Genomic DNA, 24466 nt, shown 5'->3' with positions numbered 1-24466 from the left:
CTAAGAATAAATTAGAATTAAGGAGACCTCTGAATGGTTTATTAAGTAAAGAAATATGATTGAATAAAATCTAAGTGTTCTACTTTTAAATGTATAAATATTTATAACTTTATACATATATATGACTGATCTTTATTATTTGGTTAGTAATGTAACTGGAAGATGAAAAATAAGCTATCTGGTACTCTTAAACAGTTAATTTGTTTTTGTAGATAGCCTGGAAGTCCACAGTTACCTTTCCTTTCTTTAAGAAAGCTTCCTTAGAGATGTCCACTCTCATCACTTTTATTCAACGTAGCTTTGGAAGTCCTACCTACAGCAATCAGAGAAGAAAATGAAGTAAAGGGAATCCAAATTGGAAAAGAAGAAGTTAAACTGTCACTGTCTGCAGATGATGATACTGTACACAGAAAATCCTAAAGATGCTACCAGAAAACTATCAGCACTCATCAGTGAATCTGGTAAGGTTGCAGGCTACAAAACTAATGCACAGAAGTCTGTAGCATTTCTACACACTAACAATGAAAGACAAGAAATAATTCCATTTACCATCATATCAAAAAGAATAAAGTACCTAGGAACTAACCTACTGAAGGAGACAAAAGACCTTATTCTGAAAATTACAAGATGCTAATGAAGGAAAGCAAATAAGACATAAACAGATGAAAAGATATATCATGTTTGTGAATTGGAATAATCAATACTGTCAAAATGACTATACTACCCAAGGCAATCTACAGATTCAATGCAATTCCTATCAAGTTACCAATGGCATTTTTCACGGAACTAGAACAACAAAAAAAATCTCAAAATTTGCATGGAGACACTGCTGCTGCTGCTAAGTCACTTCAGTCGTGTCTGACTCTGTGTGACCCCATAGACGGAAGCCCACCAGGCTCCCCCGTCCCTGGGATTCTCCAGGCAAGAACACTGGAGTGGGTTGCCATTTCCTTCTCCAATGTGTGAAAGTGAAAAGTGAAAGTGAAGTCGCTCAGTCGTGTCCGACCCTTAGCGACCCCATGGACTGCAGCCTACCAGGCTGCTCCATCCATGGGATTTTCTAGGCAAGAGTACTGGAGTGGCTTGCCATTGCCTTCTCTGGCATGGAGACACAAAAGAGCTCAAATAGCAAAAGGAATCTTGAGAAAGAAAAACTGAGCTGGAGGAATCAGGCTCCCTGACTTCAGATTATAATACGAAGCTACAGTCATCAAAACAATATGATACTGGTACAAAAATAGAATTTAGATCAATGGAAAAAGATAGGAAACCCATAAATAAGCCCATGCGCCTATGGACAATTAATCTATGACAAAGGAGGCAAGTCTAATGTTGGAAAGACAGTTTCTTCAACAAATGGTGCTGGGAAAACTGGACAGCCATGTGTAAGAAAATGAAGTTAGATCATTCTCCAACTCCAACTTACACAAAAATAAGCTCAAAATGGATTAATGAGACCAGACACTATAAAATTCCTAGAGGAAAACATAGGCAAGACACTCTCTGACATAAATCACAGCAATATCTTTTTGATCCATCTCCCAGAATAATGGAAATAAAAAAATAAACAAATGTGACCCCTTAAACTCAAAGGTTTTTGCATAGCAGAGGAAACAATCAACAAAACAAAAAGGCAACTCACAGATTGGGAGAAAATATTTGCAAATGATGTGACTGATAAGGGATTAGTCTCTAAAAGGTACAAACAGCTCATGATGCTTAACAGCATCAAAACAAACAAGCCATTCAAAAAATGACCAGGAGACCTAAATGAACATTTCTCCAAAGAAGATATACAGGTGGCCAACAGGCACATGAAAAGATGTTCAACATCACTAATTATTAGAGAAATGCAAATCAAAACTATAATGAGATACCATCTCACACAAGCCAGAATGGCTGTCATCAAAAAATCCACAGACAATAAATTCTGAAGAGGGTGTGAAGAGAAGGAAACACCCCTTCACTGTTTGTGGGGATGTAACACCACCCTTCGGAGAAGGCAATGGCACCCCACTCCAGTACTCTTGCCTGGAAAATCCCATGGACGGAGGAGCCTGGTGGGCTGCAGTCTATGGGGTCGCAAAGAGTCGGACACGATTGAGCAACTTCACTTTCACTTTTAACTTTCATGCATTGGAGAAGGAAATGGCAACCCACTCCAGTATTCTTGCCTGGAGAATCCCAGGGACGGCCGCGCCTGGTAGGCTGCCATCTATGGGATCGCATAGAGTCGGAAACGACTGAAGCAACTTAGCAGCAGCAGCAACACCACCCTTATGGCAGAAAGTGAAAAGGTACTAAAAAGCCTCTTGATGAAAGTGAAAGAGGAGAGTGAAAAAGTTGGCTTAAAGCTCTACATTCAGAAAACTAAGATCATGGCATCTGGTCCCATCACTTCAAGGCAAATAGATGGGGAAACAGTGGAAACAGTGTCAGACTTGACGTTTTTGGGCTCCAAAATCACTGCAGATGGTGATTGCAGCCATGAAATTAAAAGATGCTTACTCCTTGGAAGGAACGTTATGACCAACCTAGATAGCATATTAAAAAGCAGAGACATTACTTTGCCAGCAAAGGTCCATCTAGTCAAGGCTATGGTTTTTCCAGTGGTCATGTATGGATGTGAGAGTTGGACTGTGAAGAAAGCTGATTGCCGAAGAATTGATGCTTTTGAACTGTGGTGCTGGAGAAGACTCTTGAGAGTCCCTTGTACTGCAAGGAGATCCAACCAGTCCATCCTAAAGGAGATCAGTCCTGGGTGTTCATTGGAAGGACTGATGCTGAGGCTGAAACTCCAATACTTTGGCCACCTCATGCGAAGAGTTGACTCATTGGAAAAAACTCTGATGCTGGGAGGGATTGGGGGCAGGAGGAGAAGGGGACAACAGAGGATGAAATGGCTGGATGGCATCACTGACTCGATGCACATGAGTTTGAGTGAACTCCAGGAGTTGGTGATGGACAGGAAGGCCTGGTGAGCTGCGATTCACGGGGTTGCAAAGAGTCGGACATGACTGAGCGACTGAACTGAACTGAAATTGGTGTAGCCACTATGGAGAACAATATGTGTGTGTGCGCTCAGTTGCTAAATTGTGTCCGACTCTTTGAGGCCTCTTGGACTATATCCCACCAGGTTCCTCTGTCCATGGAATTTTCTAGTCAAGAATACTTGCATGGGTTTCCATTTCTTTTTCCAGGGGATCTTCTCGACCCAGGGATCAAACCCACATCTCTTGTGTCTCCTGCATTGGCAGGCGAATTCTTTACCAATGTGCCACCTCCTTAAAAAACTAAAAATAGAGTTACCGTATGACCCTGGGTATGCCAGGTATATATGCCCACTCCTGGGCATATATCCAGAGAAAAACATGATCCAAAAAGATGCATGCACCCCAATGTTCATTGCAGCACTATTTATAATAGCCAAGACATGGAAGCAACTTTAATGTCCATCTACAAAGGAAAGGACAAAGCAGATGTGGTACACATATACAATGGAATATTACTCGGCCAATTAAAAAGAAAGAAGTAATGCCATTTGCAGCAACGTAGATGGACCTAGAGCGTGTCATGCTGAGTGAAGTAAGTCAGACAGAGAAGGAGAAATATTTTATGACATCCCTTATATGTGGAATCTAAAAAGGAATGATACAAAGGAACTTACAAGACTCATAGACTTCGATAACAAGCTTATAGTTGCCAGGGGAAAGGATGGGAGAAGGGGGTAGTTAAGGGAGTTTGGGTGGGCATGTATACACTGCAATATTTAAAAGGATAAACAGAAAGGACCTATTGTATAGCACAAGGAACTCTGCTCAATGTTTTGTGGCAGCCTGGATGGGAGGGGGGCTTGGGGAGAATGGATACATGTATATGTATGGCTGAATCCCTTCACTGTTCACCTGAAACTATCACAACACTGTTATTCAGCTATACTCCAGTACAAAATAAAAAGCTAAAAGTTTCATTAGCATCCCAGTCTTAGATGGCAGCACAGGAATCTCCTGAACTTACCTCTTTCCCTGGATGTACTAAATCTATTCCTCTAAAAGAAATCCAGAAACGAGCTGAGTAATGTCTGTATATTGGGCAGATGAGAAAATACGCATATTGAAACGGGCCTTGGCACACCCTTAATTACTGGGAGCCACTAAGAACAAAGAAGGCAGCTTGAATGATCACAAAGACTCGAGAGGAACACGCAGCTCAGGCTACGCTGAGTGATAAGGGTAATCTCTCACACAAGGCCATTCTGTCCAGACTGAAAAGTGACTGTTTTACCTAAGGCACAGAATTCAGCACAGAGAGTCAAAGAAAATGAAGAAAAAGAAGAATATATTTCAAAAAAAGATAGGATAAAATTCCAGCAACAGACCTTAATGAAATATAGATAAGTGTATACCTGATAAGGAATTCAGAATAGCAGTCAGAAATATGCTTACTGAAGTCAAGAAAGCAATGCAAGAACAAAGTGAAAACTTCCACACAGAATATAATGAAGTACACAAAAGAAAGAACGGAGCTGAAGAGAACAGCAATTGAACTGAAACATTCAATAGAAGTGTTTAACAGCCGGCAAGATAGAGAAAGAAAAAAAACCAGAGAAATCAAAGAACGGGCAGTGAAACTCATCCAATCAGAAGAGCAAAAAGAGAAGAAAAGAGTGAAAAGAAAAGATAGCTTAAGGGATTTATGGGGAAACACCAAGTGGACCAATATTCACATAATAGGGGTGCAGGAGGAGAAGAGAGAGAAACGGGCAGAACGCCTACTTGAAAAACCAATGGCTGAAAGCTTCCCTAACGTGGGGGTGGAAATAAACATCCATATTAACAAAATGAGGTATAAGATATCATGAGCTCATTTTGACAGATACAGAAAAAGAATGTGACAAAATTCAACATTCATTTATAATAAAATGAACTGGGTGTAGAGGGCACACAGTTCCGCATAATAAACTCTGTATGTGAGTCGCTCAGTTGTGTTCAACTCTTTGTGACCCCATGAACTGTAGCCCACCAGGCTCCTCTGTCCATGGAATTCTCCAGGTAAGAGTACTGGAGTGGGCTGCCATTCCCTCCTCCAGGGGGTCTTCCCTACTCAGGATCAAACCTGAGTCTCCTGCACTGCAGGCAGATTCTTTACCATCTGAGCACCAGGGAAGCCCCCTATATCTGATAAGCCCACAGTTAACATAGTATTCAATGGTGAAAAGCTGAAAGATTTCCTTTAAGATCTGGAGCAAGACCAAATGCCCACTGTTACCAATTTTATTCAATACAGCATTAGGAGATCTGGCCAGAGCAATTAGGTAAGAATAAAAAGGCCTCCAAATCAGAAAGAAAGATGTAAAACTATCTCTATTTACAGATGACGTGATATTATATAGGTATAAAAACTCCACCCAAAACTATTAGAATTCAGTAAATTTTCAGGATACAAAGTTAGTAGACTACAATCGGTTGTATTTCTATTCATTAACAATAGACTATCAGAAAGAGGGCTTCCCTTGTGGCTCAGCTGGTGGAGAATCCGCCTGCAATGTGGGAGACCTGGGTTCAATTCCTGGGTTGGGAAGATACCCTGGAGAAGGGAAAGGCTACCCACTCCAGTATTTGGCCTCGAGAATTCCATGGACTGTATAGTCCATGGGGTCACAAAGAGTCAGACACGACTGAGTGACTTTCACATCAGAAAGAGGAATTAAGAAAACAGTTCCATTTACAATTGCACCAGAAAGAATGAAATACCGAGGAATAAATTTAACCAAGGTAGTGAAAGTTGTACACCAAAAGACATTGATTAAATAAACTGAACAAGACACAAGTAAATGAAAAGATATTCCATGTTCATCGACCGGAAAAATTACACTGTTAAAATGTCCATACTACCCAAAGCAACCTACAAAGTCAATGCAATTCATATCAAAATTCCAATGAAAATTTTCACAGAAATAGAACAAGCAATCCTAAAATTTGTATGCAACTACCAAAAACTCTGAAAAGTCAAAGCAACTTTGAGAAAGAAGAATGATGCTGAAGGCATCAAGTGTCCTTGTTTCCAACTATATCAGAAAGCTATAGTTATTAAAACAGTATGGTACTGGTACAAAAACAGATACATCGGTCAATGTAAAAGAATAGAGAGCCCAGAAATAAATCCATAAATATCTGGTCAATTGATTGACAATGGATCCTAGAATATACAATGGGGAGAGGATAGTCTTTTCAGTAAATGGTGCTGGGGAAACTGAGCAGCTATATTCCCTTCTTATACCACACACAAAAATCAAACAGAGAAAGGCAAATACTACATGGTATCATTTATATGCTGAATCTTTTTTAAAAAATTCAAGCTCATAGAAACAGAGTAGGAAGGTGGTGGTTTGCCAGGAAGAATAGAGTGAGTGAGGTTGGTAAAAGGGCAGAAAATTTCAGTTATAAGATGAATAATGTTTTAGCCTCTAATGTAAAATATGATGTCTATAGTTAATAACACTGTACTGTATAAACAGAATTTGGCAAGAAATTAGAACAGAAATTTCTCATCAAAAAAGAGAAAAAGAATAAAAAGACAAGTTTGCTAATTAACTAGATGAAGGAATACTTTTGCATGTGTAATCAAATCACCATTACATACACATTCAATATTTTATAATTTTAGATGTCCATTATACATCAATTAAACTAAATTTTTTATAAAAAGCTTTATCAGTAATCTCACAAAGTTTTACTCTGATAGGGCATAAAAGGTATTATTTCTCCAATCAAGCTTACATCAATTTTATGGATGGTGCACACTTCACTGGAGAAATATGACCTTTTCTAGATTTTAGTGAACTGATCAACATATTTTTATTAGCAGTGGTATTTGAATCTCTTGAATCATTAGAAGGGGCACAGTTCTGCTCATTGATATCTTTTTCTCTTGTTGGTATGCAGTGAGTCTTGGCTTTCAGTGAAGACTTAGCATCCATGCGATTTTGATTTATATAGTAAAAATTATAGCTATAGGAGTAACATACAAAAAGGAGGATTTGTAGGACCTTCTTAAGTCCCTTCTGGATCAAGTTGGAAAATAAGTGAAGCAAGAAATGAAGCCTCTGTGTTTATCTAAATGACTAAATATTAAATTTCAATCCAGTGAGATGATGTATGTTATGGTTCTTTAAACTAAAAGGCATTGAGACTTCCCTGGCGGTCCAGTGGTTAAGACTCTGTGGTTCCGTTGCAGGGAGCACAGGTTTCAAGTAAATTAAAAAGCATTATACAAATGGACATCATTGCCCCAACCTGAGGAAGGGTGCTTGGGAGCCTCCTCTAGGCTTTGCCCGACATGTTCTGCTTTTTTGGAAGGAGGTTGTGAAACAGAGACAGAAAAAATAAAATGGACTCAGTGGTGGGTGCTGTAGTTTTTACTGGGCTCCTCTGGTATATTCTCTTTCATGCTGAAAAACGTTACAGTCTAACTTTTCCCAATCCAATAATTTACATACTGTTTACCCAGAGTATACACACCACAGGCTTTATTTTGGCTGGTGACTGAGAAAAGAATACGGACCGACAGTGACTAATGCCTAATGTGTCATTTTCTGTGGCACAGAAAGCTCTTCCCACTACATTAATCCACAGTTTTCTTGACAGCTTTTTGAGGGTGGCATTTTTCATCTCTTTTGAAGACATAAAGAAAATGAAAGCTGGAGTTAGTATGATTCACCCAAGATCTCGTCCCTAGTTAGCAGCAGATGCAAAAATTCAATGCAAAATTATGAGTTCTTTATACCAGCCTACATGACAGACAGTGCTTGGCTCATCTCCACCAAGGCAAAATGTTGTTCAATATTTGTCTCATCATGAGCACATTTATAACACTGAGAAAAACAGAAGAGCAGATAAGCTGAACTGCTCATTTGTAACTTCTCTGAGTGGAGGAGCAGATTAAAGTCTTCATCATGTGAAATTGTAGACTGCTTACATATATTACAACCTATAAAGCTGGATAAACAAATGATTATGATTGATAAAAAACAGAAAACAGTGACTGAGTGGTTACCACTGGACCAACCTTCCCACAGACGACGATGATAATGTCGGACAAAATGTTAAGAAAAAGCTATCTGGGGTTTCACTGGTGGTCCAGTGGTGACAACTTAGATCCCACAGCAAGGGGGCATGGGTTCAATCCCTACTCAGAGAACTAAGATCCCACATGAATAAATAAATAAACATAAAATATAGGGGAAAAAAGAACAAGAAAAGAGTATCTGAAGGTACTGGAGGGTGACCAAAACCAAGCGGAAACTGAAGGGAAGTCTATACCAGGAAGGGGAAATAACACTTGGTGAGGTTCTGTTTCGTGGTTTTGACAAGTGTAGTCATTATTCTTTACTGCACAGAACAGATACTACTTCTTCTCTATAATAAAACAGCCAAAGTTTAGAGCAGTTTGGTCAGGGTTGGGGTGACCAAAGCAGTTGGGAAGTGAGAGGAGGAGCCTCAGAAGGGATTGAGTGGTGGTCCATCCATCCATCCATCTATCACCTGCTCAGTTGCGTCTGACTCTTTGGGACCCTATGGACTGTAACCCACCAGGCTCCTCTGTCCATGGGATTGTCCAGGCAAGAATACTGGAGTGGGTTGCCATTTCCTCCTGCAGAGGACCTTCCTGACCCAGGGATTGAACCTGCATCACCTGTGTCTCCTGTATTTGAGGTGGATTCTTCACCGCTTGAGCAGTAAAGGCAGCCCCTGAGTGACAGTGGGTGCTCTCAATTCTGCATCAGCTCCTTCCCTATCTCTGGCTGACCTTTCATTCAGTTCAGTTCAGTTCAGTCGCTCAGTCGTGTCCGACTCTTAGCGATCCCATGAACCACAGCACGCCAGGCCTCCCTGTCCTTTCATTATGCATGTGCAGTTCAGTTTCCAAGAATCCCAGTTAAGAATAAAATAACTCAACACAAAATTTCAGCTACATCCAGCAGAGAAGATAAGATGCTATAGATTGAGTAGGTATTCCCCTAAATTTATATCTTGAAATGTAATTCCCAATGTGATGGTATATGGAAGTAGAGCAATTGGATGGTCACTAGATCACGAGGGTGGCACTCTCATGAACAGGATTAGGGCCCTTATTAAAGAAACCCCAGAGAGCTCCCCTGGTCTCCTTATACTGTGTGAGAACACAGTGAAAAGATGATCATTTGTGAACCAGGAAGCAGGTCCTTACCTGACATCATATCTACTGGTGTCTTGATCTTGGACTTCCCCACCTCAAGAACTGTGAGAAATACATTTTTGTTGTTTATGAATCACTAAGTATATGGTAGTTTTTTTTTTTTCCTGAATGGACTAAAACACAAGAGTTTGGAGTTTGATTTCATTCAAGCTGACTGTGTGCTAAAACAAAATTAGTTCTCTTTGGAGGAATATAACAGAATCCAGAGACTCTATCATTCATAACGTCTAGGATAAAGTTAAAAATTACTAGGCATAAGAAGAGACAGGCAAACAAGACCCACATTTAATAAAAGACTAAATTTGTTAAGTATTCCCAATAAAATATGAGATGGGGATAGAATATTAATGTACAGGAAATTAACTTTCCTGCTGGCTCAGATGGTAAAGAATCCATCTGCAATGCGGGTGACTGGATTCCATCCCTGAATTGGGCATGGCAACCCACTCCAGTATTCCTGCCTGGAGAATCCCCATGGACAAAGGAGCCTGACGAGCTACAGTCCATGGGGTCGCAAAGAGTCACACATGACTGAACTACTAAGCACACACACACAAGAGAAAGTCAAGGGGATCTTAGGGTGTTGACTTTAGTGCTGATTATAAAGGTGACTGAATTTTAAACAAATTTATCCCTTAGATTATTTAGGTTCTAAGGCTTCTTGACAGAGAAGCAATGGCAACCCACTACAGGACTGTTGCCTGGAAAATCCCATGGACGGAGGAGCCTGGTAGGTTGCAGTCCATGGGGTCGCACAGAGTCAGACACGACTGAGCGACTTCACTTTCACTTTTCACTTTCACACACTGGAGAAGGAAATGGCAACCCACTCCAGTGTTCTTGCCTGGAGAATCCCAGGGACAGGGGACCCTGGTGGGCTGCTGTCTATGGGGTTGCACAGAGTTGGACACGACTGAAGCGACTTAGCAGCAGCAGCAGGCTTCTTGAATGATTTGGATGTCTTTCCCTTACAGTGAAGATGTATAATCTCTAGAAAAGATCCTTAAATTCAAGCTTGGGGAAGCTGAGGTATAGGTCTTCCAGAGGGCTGTGTGATTCTTATGCAAATTTCTTCCAGCATTGCATTGCCTATAAGATTTAATTTCCCTGTTTGATATGCTTTTTGCCCTCAGTCTTTCTATCCATATCTCTACTCCAATCTCTGACTGCAGGTAACCAGTGACCTAGGTTGTACTGCAATATATTAGTTTGTATTTTCTAGAATTTATATGTATATAAAAGGAATCAAACAGTATAGAGTCTTTTGTGTATGGCTTTGTTTTTGTTAAACATGCTGTTTCTGAAATTCATCCACATTGTTGCAAGTATTGGTAAAATTAGGAAAGTAGTAGAAAAATATTGTTGTTATTCTATTGTTTCAATGTAGTACAATTTGTGCATTCATTTATCTATTGATGACTATTTGGATGATTTCCAGTTTTGGCTATTTTTAACAAAATCAGTACCAACACTTGTAAACAAGGTTTTGTATGGAAATAAGCTTTCATTTTTTTCATTTCACTCTACCTGGGGGTAGAATGGCTGGATCATCAAGATAGGTATATGCTGATAAAAAACTTAAAAATTGTTTTCCAAAAGTGGTTTTTATTATTTCATACCCCTACCAGCAAAGCCTGAGTTCTAGTTGCTCCTTAGCTTCAGTAACACTTGAGACTGTTGATCTTTTACATTTTAGTCATTCCAGTGAAGGGGTGGTGTCTCCCTTTAAAATTCACGTGCTCAAAACTCTGAATTCTCATTTGGCCCCATCTTATCAGCTATCGCTTTGGACTTTCACTGTCAATGACGACCATCACAGCCAAAGAAATCATAATAGGGCAATACCACCACCATTAACGGAGCATTTATTGTTCTTAACAAGATCTGTCTGGAGTACCATCTGGGGAGCATGATAAGTACATTTACAAGTTATCTGTCACTGTGTAACAAATTACCCCAAATATTCAGTTCAGTTCAGTCGTGTCCGACTCTCCGCAACCCCATGAATCACAGCACGCCAGGCCTCCCTGTCCATCACCAACTCCCGGAGTTCACTCAAACTCATGTCCACAGAGTCGGTGATGCCATCCAGCCATCTCATTCTCTGTCGTCCCCTTCTCCTCCCGCCCCCAACCTTTCCTAGCATCAGTCTTTTCCAGTGAGTCAACTCGTCGCATGAGGTGGCCAAAGTATTGCAGTTTCAGCTTTAGCATCAGTCCTTCCAATGAACACCCAGGACTGATCTCCTTTAGAATGGACTGGTTGGATCTCCTTGCAGTCCAAGGGACTCTCAAGAGTCTTCTCCAACACCACAGTTCAAAAGCATCAATTCTTCAGCGACCAGCTTTCTTCACAGTCCAACTCTCACATCCATACATGACCACGGGAAAAACCATAGCCTTGACCCAAATATTAGCTGCTGAAAATAAGAAACGTTTGTTTTATACAGTTTCTGAGAGTAAGGAGTCCAGGAGCTGCTTAAAGTGGTCCTGGGTCCAGGTCTATCATGCTGTTGCAGTTAGGGGATTGGCTGGTTCTGTAATCATTTGTAGGCGTGACTGCGACAGGAGGGTTGGCTTCCAAGTCTACTCACTCACTTAGCTATGGGCAAGACAGTCGTGTGGGTCTCTCTATGGGGCTGCATAGCACAGCTGCTGGTTTCTCCAAAGTGAGTGATCCAAAATACATGTTGATTACACAGAACAACTAGTACATCAATTCAGTTCAGTTCAGTCGCTCAGTCGTGTCCGACTCTTTGTGATCCCATGAATCACAGCACGCCAGGCCTCCCTGTCCATCACCAACTCCCAGAGTTCACTCAAACTCATGTCCATTGAGTCGGTAATGCCATCCAGCCATCTCATTCTGTCGTCCCCGTCTCCTCTCACCCCCAATTCCCCCCAGCATTAGAGTCTTTTCCAGTGAGTCAACTCGTCGCATGAGGTGGCCAAAGTATTGGAGTTTCAGCTTTAGCATCAGGCCTTCCAATGTACTCCTTTTCCTATTTGGAACCAGTCTGTTGTTCCAGGTCCAGTTCTAACTGTTGCTTCCTGACCTGCATACAGGTTTCTCAAGAGGCAGGTCAGGTGGTCTGGTATTCCCATTTCTTTCAGAATGTTCCACAGTTTATTGTGATCCACACAGTCAAAGGCTTTGGCATACTCAATGAAGCAGAAATAGATGTTTTTCTGGAACTCTCTTGCTTTCTCCATGATCCAGCAGATGTTGGTGATTTGATCTCTGGTTCCTCTGCCTTTTCTAAAACCTGTCTGAACATCTGGAAGTTCACGGTTCATATATTGCTGAAGCTTGGCTTGGAGAATTTTGAACATGACTTTACTAGCATGTGAGATGAGTGCAACTGTGCGGTAGTTTGAGCATTCTTTGGCATTCCCTTTCTTTGGGACTGGAATGAAGACTGACCTTTTCCAGTCCTGTGGCCACTGCTGAGTTTTCCAAATTTGCTGGCATATTGAGTGCAGCACATTCACAGCATCATCTTTCAAGATTTGAAATAGCTCAATTGGAATTCCATCACCTCTACTAGCTTTGTTCGTAGTGATGCTCTCTAAGGCCCACTTGACTTCACATTCCAAGATGTCTGGCTCCAGGTGAGTGACCACGCCATCATGATTATCTTCGTCGTGAAGACCTTTTTTGTACAGTTCCTCTGTGTATTCTTGCTACCTCTTCCTAATATCTTCTGCTTCTGTTAGGTCCATACCATTTCTGTCCTTTATCGAGCCCATCTTTGCATGAAATGTTCCCTTGATATCTGTAATTTTCTTGAAGAGATCTCTTGTTTTTCCTATTCTGTTGTTTTCCTCTATTTCTTTGCATTGATCCCTGAGGAAGGCTTTCTTATCTCTCCTTGCTATTCTTTGGAACTGTGCATTCAGATGCTTATATCTTTCATAGTGAATATTTATTGACTGAATAGACGTGTGCCTGACACTCTGCTAAGCATTTTACTTACATCATCTTAATTAATCCTGATAACAACTCCTGGACCATCATCGTCATTTGTGCTGATAAAACTGAGGCTTATAAAAGTGAAGCCTATCTAACTCAACAAAGCTGAAAGTCAGACTTCTCTAGCCCCAAAGGATGTGAAGAGTGGTCCCACAAAAAATTAATTGCATTATTCCAAACAAAATTAGATTTCTATGGTTATTTACATTTTAACTTGAGTCAAAACATTTACACAGTAGGAAAGAAATTAGAATTTTTGTCAGTAGGGAAACCCTCAAACTCTTCAGGAAGATAAAGAATTGATTTTCTAATTCGCCACTTCGCAAAATGTTTTCATGTTTTCTCTATTACCAAACTAACGTTTCAGATTCTTGGCAGATCTTTGAAAATGAGGAAATTCAAGAATTCGGCCACTGGCTTCCCAAAGATTCAAGGCAATTTGATCATTCAGTGCACATATAGGACTATGGTAGTTCCTGGGGTCTACAGAGCAAGTGAAATAGTACCTGTGGTCTAAGAAGCCACAATCTTTTGGAGATTAAGTAAAAATAATCTAATATATGGAAGTGTAAGTGCCATGGAGAGGCACATGGAGAATGCTTCTTGAGGTTTGGAGTCTTAAAAAAAGATCAGCCTCATTTTAAAAACATTTGGTGTTTATGATAATAACCTAGTGTGATAATTCTGGAAATCAACAGAAGATGAAGATGAGGGGGCTGGGTCTCCTTTATTATTATTTTTAAGCAGTTGGAAAACTTACAAGGCCAGAGATTTGCTTACTTTCTTAGACCTAGGCTCTCAGGCAGGAACCAGTCTCCCCAGCAAAGGTGTCAAAAAGTGGGTTTCTGGAATTCGAGAATGAAGGAAGGGTGACTAAAGTTCAAAGTCCAGGTAACCTCCCTTGAGAATGCAGAAATTAAGCCAGGACAAACAAAAGACGAGGTGGACTGGGTAGGGCAGTGGAGTTAAGGGACTGATTGGAATTAGAGTTAAGGTGATAATGCCGGGGAAGAAGCAGACAAGGCTACGGTACTTGGACCAGTGCTCAGTGATTGGGAAGTGAAAAGCTCTCCTAGCAGAGTTGAAATGATGAACTGTTCTCCCCACTCACCCCACAAAGACTGTCCCATGCACAGTTGAAACCGAGACCACTTATACCTTGCAAAAACTAGTTTCAGACCCAAATTTGCTTTGACCACAGAGCACGCTCAGCTCTCAGACTTCTGCAGAAATGTGGATTCCTTGACTTCAGACTCCTTGACTAGCTTCCGTAGTTTGGGGGCGGGGTGGTAGAGCCTGGGGGTGAGAGCTTAAGTTTGTCTTGGTAGAGGTCATAGGTCAAGTTCACTTGAAGGGGAAGGTGTGAGGACGAAGGGGCGCCCAGGTGGGGAGTCAGAGTCGACCCCGAGAAAACAACCCATCAATGTGATTGGTATTGACCTGGTCAGCAACCTTTTGCCAAGGAGCCAGTGTGGTAATTCGGGGACAGGAAGAGGGGAAGTTCAGGGTGCTGGCCCTAGTCCTCTGATACGAATCAGGGGCAAGGTCATGGTCACTCCATAGTGGGCCTCCTGGGTGCTCCCAGCTACTCCTTCTGGGGCTGCAATCCAACCTTTGCAAGAGACTAGGTGTTGGTGGAGAAACGCAGGAGACAGACGGAGGATGCTCACCTGGCGGCCCGCCTCCCCCGCTGTTCCCTCCAGTCCAGGTTGGTCCCCAGGGGCCAACGTCCGGCCGGGCTGCAATGGGCTCAGAAACCCGTCTTTGCTCGTTTGTGTCTGTGGGCTGCCTGCGGGGTGCCATCCCCTCTATGAGGGTCTCGAAGACTCCCTGACGCCTATGTCCTTGTTGGTGTGGTAAAAGGGGTCTCCTTTCACTGCGTGGAGAAACGACGGTTACCGAGGCCGCTAGGGCGGCCTGCAGGCACAGGGCCGGGGGCGGCCCACTTACCTGTGGGGCCGCCGGAGCGTCGCGCACGCAATGGGCGGGCGGGGGCGGCAGAAAAGTCGCGCGGCGGCGACGCCTCAAACGCGCCCGGAACCCGGGGCCCGGGGGCGCCCAGGGCGCGCAAGGTACGCTCCGGGGCGGCGCCTCCCGACCCCGGAAGGGAAACCGGTTTCGGGGCGAGGGGAGCGGGAGAGCGAGGTACGCGCAGCTACCTCAGAAGTTGTCCCGCCGCCCGCCGCGCCCCCTCCCCGCCGCACCCCCACAAGGGGGCTCCCCGGACACGCCCCGAGCTCGAGCCCGAGCCGGGGGGCACGGGGAGCGCACCGCCAGCGTCCGGCTGCCGCGGCGCCGACCCTCGGGTCCCGGGCCGCCGGGAAAGCCCGGAGCGGAGCCGCCCTCCGGCCCGCGCGCGCCCACCCCGGCCCTGGCGCGCATGCGCAGTGGCCTGGCGGCGGCATGTCGAAAGCGGGGCCCGCGGTGGGCGGGGCCCGGGTGGGCGGGGCGCGTCGGAAGCGGCGGTGGCGCGGGGTGGGCGGGGCTCCCGCCGAGGTGCCTGCGCGCGGCTGCGAGCGCGGAGCCCGGCGCGAGGCGCCAGCGAGCGAGCCCTGGGGCCGGCGGGCGCGCGGGTGCGCGGCAGGCGGAGCGCGGCCGCCGGGCGGGCGCGGAGCCCGGGTCTCGGCGGCGCGGGCCCCGGCGGCGGGCGGCGATGTTCCACTGCATCCCGCTGTGGCGGTGCAACCGTCATGTGGAGACCATCGACAGGCGCCACTGCTCGCTGCTCTACGTGCCCGAGGAGGTCTACCGCTACGCCCGCAGCCTGGAGGAGCTGCTGCTGGACGCCAACCAGCTCCGCGAGCTGCCGGAGGTGAGTGTGGCCTCACCTGCGCGCCCCGCCGCCCCCTCCCCCCTTCCCGTTCCCCCTTCCGTCCCCTCGGCCACCCGGGGGGCTTGGCCGCCAGGTCCCGCGGGCCCGACGTCTACCTGCGCTCACCTGCTGCTTCCTCCTCAAAGTTCCTTTTCTTTCTCTACGGAGCGACCTGCTGTGGTTGCCGGAGCGTGTGCGCTTTGTGGCGACGTCCTGGGCAGACACGCCGTCTAGATACACATCTAGGGACCAGAGCCCGGCACCTGTGAGCGGGCGAGTGCGGGGCCAGGCGGCCCAGAACGGTGCCCGGCTGGGAGAGCCCGGCCGGGCGTCCGGCTCCCGGGGCCGGTCCTCTCGGCCCCACCACGCCGCGATCGCCGGCCGGGGCGCGGTTCCCCTCCGGCCCGGGCAGGGCCGGGAGGAGGAGGCGGGCAGCGCGGCCGTGCTATCTCGGCATCTCCCGAGGAATGTGCTCCCGGCCTCTTCGGGGGGAAGAACCGTGGCTGGCCGGCCCTCCCGCCGGGGCTCCAAGACCGGCCGCCCGGAGCCGGGCGGGGTTGGCGGGGGCTGCCCCGGCGGAGCTGTGGGCAGGTGCCCAGGTGCCCGGCTCTGCGTGGACCTGTTGCGCGGAAGGAACCGCGGCGAATGCCAGCACAGCCTCCGCCGGGCGGGCCAGCCTTGCCGCCGGGCTCCCGGAGCGGCGGCGTTCAGCCTGCTGATTGCTGCCTTTGCAGGGGTTGCATTTACCTTTTCTGAGTTGTTTGCCGTACATTAATCACCCTACCCGGCCAGACCTGTCGAAGCGACACATGCTGATTGTGCTTTAGTGGAGGGTATCTCGGGGACTGCGAAACTTTTACGCTTCCAGCCTGCCTGGGGAACTTAGCTTGAGAGAGCCCGAAGGAGGAAGGTAGCCCAGCATCCAGGGCTCTGCAGGAAGTCGGGGCGCTTGATCCGAAGGTGTGCAGGAAGTGCGGAGGCTGCTGGCAGCGGGGCCCTACCTGAAGGCCCGAGCGTCTTCCTGCTGGACCCTTTGTTAACACAAAGCCGAGACGCGGTCACAAAAACACTCAGCAGTCAAATGTTCTGGTCTGTTAGAATGACCCGATTCGTCCTCCGGCCCGGCAGAGCGTTTTAAACACAACTATGTTTTTCCTCAATATTTCAAGTGTTGTTATTATTCCTGGATTAACTTTCCTTGGTCCCCGGTTAGAAGTGATTGGATGGTTTGCTCTGTGCAGTTGAGGGGGGATTATCCTCACTAGGATCTTTGCAAAGCTCCCCCACCCCAAGCTTTATTTAGCTTAGAAGCAGAAAAGCCATCCAGTTCCCTCCGGCATTTATTATTTTGCAGGCATTTTCAAACGCATGGTTTTATTTGGCCTTTAGCTGCCTTAAATTTGACTGAAAAGTCATGAGCTCACTTACTGCCTTAAGTTGTAATAATTTTTAGGCATTTCTACTGTCAGGAATATCGAATACGTGATTTAATACTTTTCAAGGGCTTCAGAATGAAGTTATTAAAGCTTGAGTGAAAAGCTGTTCGACTAGAGATGTTTCAGGGCTTTTTGTGGTGTTCATGTTTGCTTGTTTTCCATTGTAGCACTGGAAGAGTTCCTGTGACTGGATTGGCTTTTTACTGCCTTTCACAACGTTTGTGGGTTTTCTGCAATGTTGGGGGATCCAGCTTGGTATGGGAAATTATGGGGTCTGGCTGTGTCAGGTATTCTTACTGATTCTAAATGGAAACTTCTCAGAAGCTCAATACAGTTGGATCACCCTCAGTAAATTTGGTTAAAAAAAGGCTTTTCAAAGGTTGTAAGAGATCTTGCTTATGGATATTGCTCTTACAGCTCTTAAAGTAGTTTTATAGTTTTCAAGTTGTGTAAAATGTTTCTCCTTGCCTTCTTGTGTGCCTGGGTGTGTGCAAGTCAGACTGCAGCAATGGCCTTGAAAACACGGGTGTTTCATTCACAGTCTTTGAGATCCGAGTGGCTCATTGGTGCTGCTCACCGCTGGCCTGACCTCCTCCCTCAGCCCCTGTCCCACATCACCAGAGGGCCCCTTTTGCTGACACACCTCCAGGGTCCTTGGGGTGGTGGCCATACCTGTGGTACCTTCTCCCCTCTGCAGTTTGTTTGCAGCCTTGGTCCCCCAACCCCAACAGCAAAGGTGCACACGGACCTTAGCCTTCAGCATCATGAAAAGCATCTCCTCGCCCTGAAGGTCTGCAACCTCTGGTTTGCTTCAGTCCCCTCATTTTCCAAAGCGAGACTCAGGATTGACGTGACTTTCAGGGCTCTTCAGCCAGTGATCCCTGATCGCTGTAGCCACCCCCGCCTGCCTCCCCCGCCACAGGTCTGCCAACTGAACAGGGAGCTGGCCTCATGGGCTTCTCACCACCATCAGACCCTCAGTTATTCAGCCCCTCTGGTTTATTCTTGTCATGAAAGCTAGGTCTCAGTCGAGCCTTTATTGACCCTCTAGGATTTTGCTGGTTGTGGGGGATACAGAGATTAAAGAAAATGTGAGTCCTCTGAGCAGTTTGCAGCTTTGTGGAGAGACAGTGACTTTAGTACAAGTGCTGTGGGTGTGGGTGGAGCGGGCACCCCAGTCATCAGACTCAGCGGTGGTTACTGACCTAATTGCTGCCCTCTTGCTGAACCTGCATTGGCGCCCTCAGCGATGGCTACACCCACAGATAGCCTGTCATGGCTGCAGGGGACTCAGAGTCCTCACCTTCAGCCTCTTCACCCCTTCCCCTCCTCCGGCTGGTCCCCTCGCCCAGCCCCATCCCTTTGGGATGTATGTTAACGTGACACCTTGAGGTGCCCCCTTGGGAGCATGAGTTGTGTGTCCAGAGGGTCCTGCTCAGTAAACTCCTGTTCTTCTGTTGAATGAAGGTTGCTGAGTCTGGTGCAGATCCTCCTCTGCTTCTTGTCCCTTGAAGCTCATCACTGCTGTGGCCTCTGGCCTTCTCTGATATAGTCAGAGAACAGTCAGGTCTTCAGAAGGGAAAGTCATCGCGTGGTGCAGTGGTTTTGTCTGCCTCCCCTTCCTTCCTCTCTGCATTCCTGACACCATTAGTTTTCCCCTCCGTGTGCACGATTCTCAGATACCTTCAAACGTGTGTTTGCTGTGGCCTCTTTGGACCATTGCAGGGCCTGGTCTACCAGGCAGCAGACACTTGCAGCGAGTGCTCTCAAGCCTTTCTAGGTTAAAGAATTGAGTTTCATCTTGTCCCCTCCTCTTAGAGCTCAGTTGGTGGTTCCACGATTGCCAGATCCCATCTGCCCCCACCCTTCCTTCTCTTTGGCATCCTGCTTTATTCTTTTCCTGCCCTTAGACTCCAGACTGGGTCCTCACTTTCTCATTTTTTGTCTCCTCAACCAGACCTTAAGCTCCACGTGGGCAGGGGAGTTTCAGTTCGTGGCTGAACTGAGGACAGTGTCTGGGACACCGTGGGCACGCCTGTTGCCTGGATGTGTCCTTACACGTGGTCGCAGGGACACCGTGCTGTTTCTTCATCATCGTGATTGCCCTTCCCACACCTGACTTCTCCCATGCACTGGTCTGTTGGAATTAGAAAAGACGTTCAGAGTTCAGTGTCCTATCCTGCCTGCCTTTGTTCTCTGTCTCTTCTGTGCTGGACAGTTTATTTATTTATTTTTTTTGCCGCGAGGCTTGCAAGATCTTAGTCCCCTCCCCAGGCATTGAACCTGAGCCGCCAACAGTAAAAACGCTGAGTCCTAACCACTGGACCGCCAGGGAGTTCCCCCATGCTGGACACTTTGACTGTCTTGTCTTTCTGAAGTCATCTTCATGCGTCATAAACATAATTTCTGTGAATGTGACTGCAGGCTCTTCAGCTGTGATCTGTTGAGAATAAGTCCGCTCTGTCTTCAACCCACTGTGTTTGTGCAGTGGCTCCTCTCGCCAGCAGTTCCTTTGCTGGAGGCCGGGCCCGTGGTGGTTTTTCCGGGCTCACAGGTTCAGGGACTCACCCTGTCTGCATTCCTCCTGTCAATGGGTCCCACCGTTTCTCGGGCTGGTCTGGAAGCAGCAGGGGCGGGGCTGCTGGCGTCAGTCCAGGGTTGGGCTGTGGGGAGCTGCTCTTGCATCATCTGCATTCTCTCCTCGAGCCTTGGCTTCCTCCTGTGTCACGGTGACGTCTGCCTTGTGGGGTGGTTTCTGGGGATGAAAGAGGATGCATGCAGAGCGCTCACAGTTAGGACTGCGATGTTTAAGGTTTCTGGATATTACGGTAAGTCACTTTTATTAGGAAACGGTGTTTTTTCTCATATAATAAATTTGTAATATTTATACAGTTGTTCTCTTCTTTCACCAAAATATAATATTCTCTTGACTTTTGAGGAAACAATGTCTTTTAAACTGGAGTTTAAAGGCAATTTCCTGGGAATTTGAAAAAAAAGTTAAAATTTTAATATCCTTTTAAGTAATAATTAAAGGAATCATAGATTCTGTAAAATATAGCTGACCTCACAAGGGCATTGTGCCATAAGGATTTCCTGCTGATGTTCCTTTGTGCACTCTTTCAGTTGTAGCCAAGGGGGAAAGAACAGATGTGGACTTAGTGCAGAAGTCATCTCTTGGGATCTAATGAGGGCTGGGAGTTGATGGACGGGGTTTCAGGCAGCCCGCTAGAGGAGAGTGACAGCTGGACGGCTGAGGGGTCCCAGCCCTGTTGGGGGCGGCCACACGGGGCCCCTGGGAGCCCGCTCCGAGGCGGTGGTGTAGTTCATACGCGTTCAGCCGGGCGTGGTTCACAGTCGCTTCGTCCTTGCCTGTCGTGCTCAGTGCATGCTGAGTTCTCTGCTGCTGCTGCTGCTCAGTCGCGTCAGTCGTGTCCGGCTCTGTGAGACCCCATAGACGGCAGCCCAACAGGTTCCTCTGTCCCTGGGATTCTCTAGGCAAGAATACTGGAGTGGGTTGCCATTTCCTTCTCCAGTGCATGAAAGTGAAAAGTGAAAGTGAAGTCGCTCAGTTGTGTCCTACTCTTAGCGACCCCATGGACTGCAGCCCACCAGGCTCCTCCGTCCATGGGATTCTCCAGGCAAGAGTACTGGAGTGGGTTGCCATTGCCTTCTCCGGCTGAGTTCTCTATTTGTTGCTTTTTTTAAAATCTGATTTTTACATTGTCTCACCTTATAGTTTTATAAGGGCTAAAGCATATAAAGCTTTATATTTGGACAGACTTTTAGTAACATTATCTTGGAGGAGGGCATGGCAACCCACTCCAGTATTCTTGCCTGGAGAATCCCCATGAACAGAGGAACCTGGTGGGCTGCAGTCCACTGGGTCGCGAAGAGTCGGACATGACTGAGCGAATAAGCACAGCACAGCAAGTAACATTACAATGAAAATAATTTAAGGCAAGCCCAGGAGGAAGGGCATCCAAGAGAGCGCTTGCCTCTTAGAGCTTGATGAGTTTGTCCTTAGGGAGCCAGTTCTCCTTCTGCAGAGAGCCTGTCCTGTTACCCAGTTGAGCACTTAGCTGTTTCCTGACTCTGTTCTGTGTTAGCCCAGCCCCCCACCTTTCCTCCCTCCACCCACACCCCCCGCTTTACAGGTGAGGAAACTGAGGCCTGGGGGGGGTTGTAATTTGCCCTAGGTTGGTGGACACTGGAGGGTCTTTGATTAGAAACATTCAGTATCTGCTACTTATTAATAATAATTACTGAGATTTGAATGAGCGCCAAACACTGCATTAAGTGTTCTCTAGAAATTATTTCCCTTAGATGGAATCACCACTCACTTTAGCCCTTATAATTCCAGTTTTGCCCTTGCGGGCACCGAGACGTATTTAAGGAGTCTTCCGGGAGGCTCGTGCAGGAAACTTGGCCACGGTCTGCTGTGGGAGCCAGGCCCCGCCTCCAGCCCCCTGTCACTTGCACCGGGGGCTGGGCCTGGCGCTGTCACAGTTTAGAGGCAGCTCCCCCTCTGGGGGGCGGAGGGGAGGTTTCAGGGGGTGATGCTCACCTTAGAAGGAAGAAGAAGATCCGTCGCGGTCCCCAGAGCCTGTCCTTCCTGGGTAGCCAGAGCGAGGGGTGCCTGGGCGGTCGAGCAGGACTGAAGCGGGGCCAGGCCGGGTCTGAGCAGGTGGGCCTCTGTTCTGGAGAGGTGGTTCCTGAGCGGAGCAGAGGAGGCAGTGAGACTTGGCCACGGTGGTCTGGCGCCCTGGGGTGGGCCGTGCCCTGAGGGACGTTCTGGCGTCTGATCCAGCGCGCTTCCTCCCGCTCCCCTTGTGTCATGCTGACCGCCCAAGCCCCTGTCAGTGCTGGGGCTCACAGCGCACAGAACATCCGCCTCCTTGTCCGGGATGTGTTTTCCTCTGTCGTGGGGCATGTTGGCATTGAACTTGTCAGTTGCTGGCTAAACAGCCTACGTGGACATGAACTCAGGAGAAGGATGGAAGGCCCAAGGTGCTGACTTTTCTTTTGGGTTTCAGTGAATGTGGTTATCGAGTTGATAAAATTGTCGCCACAGTGACGCTGGAGACCTTGTGGGTTCTCTTTTCTTCAGTGACATGAGCTTCGCTATGCCTGGACCTCACCAGGGAATTCAGTTTCATCCTCCTCTGCTGATGCTTTGAGGCATTGATGCTTGCAGCATTTCGATTTCCAGAGTCACTTGAAGTGAACTCGTTGCTGAAATCTTTTTTGAAAAACAGTTCAGTTCTTTGAGAAAAAGTAAAGCTGTTCCCTGAACAAACCCTTCCCAGCATTGACAGAGTTGAGTCATGTTGGTAACATGGCAAAATAATCCCATTTCCACAGCCCCCCTCCCTTCTTCCCAGGGACTTTTGGGGAGAAGGAGGCACCCTGGCCCCTCCTCACATCTTCCAGAATTTTATCACCTCTGCCAGAAATTGCGGCTGCTATAACTGTGGTACTTGGGTACTTGGTGGTATTCAGGCGCTCACTCATGTCCGACTCTTTGCAACCACATGGACTGTAGCCCGCCAGGCTTCTCTGTCCATGGAATTCTCCAGGCAAGAATACTGGAGTGGGTTGCCATTTTTTCTCTCCAGGGGATCTTCCCGACCCAAGGTACTTGGGATTTCCTCACAAAGGACCCTTTACACAGGCTTGAATTTTGGGGAGGTGTAAAGAATTGATGCTTTTGAACTGTGGTGTTGGAGAAGACTCTTGAGAGTCCCTTGGACTGCAAGGAGATCCAACCAGTCCATTCTAAAGGAGATCAGTCCTGGATGGTCATTGGAAGGACTGATGCTAAAGCTGAAACTCCAATACTTTGGCTACCTCATGCGAAGAGTTGACTCATTGGAAAAGACTCTGATGCTGGGAGGGATTGGGGGCAGGAGGAGAAGGGGACGACAGAGGATGAGATGGCTGGATGGCATCACCGACTCGATGGGCATGAGTTTGAGTGAACTCCGGGAGTTGGTGATGGACAGGAAGGCCTGGCATGCTGTGATTCATGGGGTCGCAAAGAGTCAGACACGACTGAGTGACTGAACTGAACTGAAAGGGTAGCTGATATTTACACAAGATGGTCAGAAATAACAGTGTCAACAGTTCTCAGCAGTGATGACAAAAATCCCAACCACCATCCCGCCTAGCCATGGCCAGAGACATTGGGCTTATGAGGGCGTGGATCCAGTGAGGCTGTGGGCTTCTCTGCTCACAGGAGTCTGAAGGAAGTTTGCCCATTTAGGGTTTCCCTGGGAAGACAGGGCTAGACGTTTGCCTTCCACTTCGTGTGATAGTTATGGGGGCAGTGAGCTCATGGGCCAGATCTCAGTTAACGTGAGGAGACACTGCTAGATGTCCATTTACTTTCGGCTGTGATTTAGAGGACAGGGGTGGTAATTTACCATTGTGTGTGGTATTTCAGCAGATCTGATCGTGTGTGTGTGTGTATGTGTTTCTATGTATCTTAGTGTAAAATACTCTGAATTTCTAGAAGTCAGATGGGATATGAATTTTTTTGTTATCACAGTTTAGAAGAATTTCCTTATCTAGGCTGTAACTTCTGGATCCCAAAGAATTTGACTCAGTTGGGAGAGATTTGGTATTTCTGATTCCAAGAACCACAGGGCATGGATTTGTCATGTAGCAGGCGGAAGACGTTACGCCTATTTGCAGTACATTCCAGACTGATTCGTGGAAGTGTGGCTTCTCCAGCCTGATGGCTCTCATCACCTGTCTTTCCACAATCCATACCCATTTCTGGGAGATGGATAGTTGGAGGGGCTGTCAGCCGACTTGGGGTGGATATGGGGAGCTTGAGTCAGACAATCAACGGTAAAGGCTGGAAAGGAGCTGCTGAAACTCTGAGGATGTGACCTGGGCTCTTGACTGCCTAACCTGATGTGGAAGATAGGGAGGCCTCTGAGGCTCGTGCCTTTAGCGCAACCTGCCTGACTTTGACCATGACACGGCCTTGTTTTGTCTGTCTGTT

The 24466-nt window shown here is 46.7% G+C and overlaps 1 protein-coding gene and 1 pseudogene across 3 annotated transcripts in view; one reads left to right on the top strand and one right to left on the bottom strand.

The window, feature by feature from the left end:
• Positions 1-7532: 7532 nt before the first annotated feature.
• LOC148774094 (uncharacterized) lies at positions 7533-15727 on the bottom strand (annotated as a pseudogene). Its single transcript, XR_016036095.1, has 2 exons — positions 15160-15727; positions 7533-15085 (listed from the first exon to the last, which is right to left on the bottom strand). The product of XR_016036095.1 is annotated as an uncharacterized LOC148774094 (transcript).
• Positions 15711-24466, top strand: part of LRRC1 (leucine rich repeat containing 1) — a 137989-nt gene continuing 129233 nt past the window's right edge. Inside the window, exon 1 of one of the 2 annotated variants that reach the window (XM_055407241.2) lies at positions 15711-16021. In XM_055407241.2, the coding sequence (XP_055263216.1) occupies positions 15863-16021 (159 nt within the window). In that variant the 5' untranslated portion in view covers positions 15711-15862. Of the gene's footprint in view, positions 16022-20213; positions 20286-24466 lie in introns of those variants that run through there. The other variant, XM_055407243.2, reaches the window with a different exon arrangement.

The sequence above is a fragment of the Moschus berezovskii genome, chromosome 23 (genome assembly GCF_049115385.1).
Source record: "Moschus berezovskii isolate FMDL1 chromosome 23, NW_MosBer_1.0, whole genome shotgun sequence".
NCBI classification, from domain to species: domain Eukaryota; kingdom Metazoa; phylum Chordata; class Mammalia; order Artiodactyla; family Moschidae; genus Moschus; species Moschus berezovskii.
The sequence above is the reverse complement of the archived record's forward strand: the minus strand, read 5'-3'. Positions and strand labels throughout refer to the sequence as shown.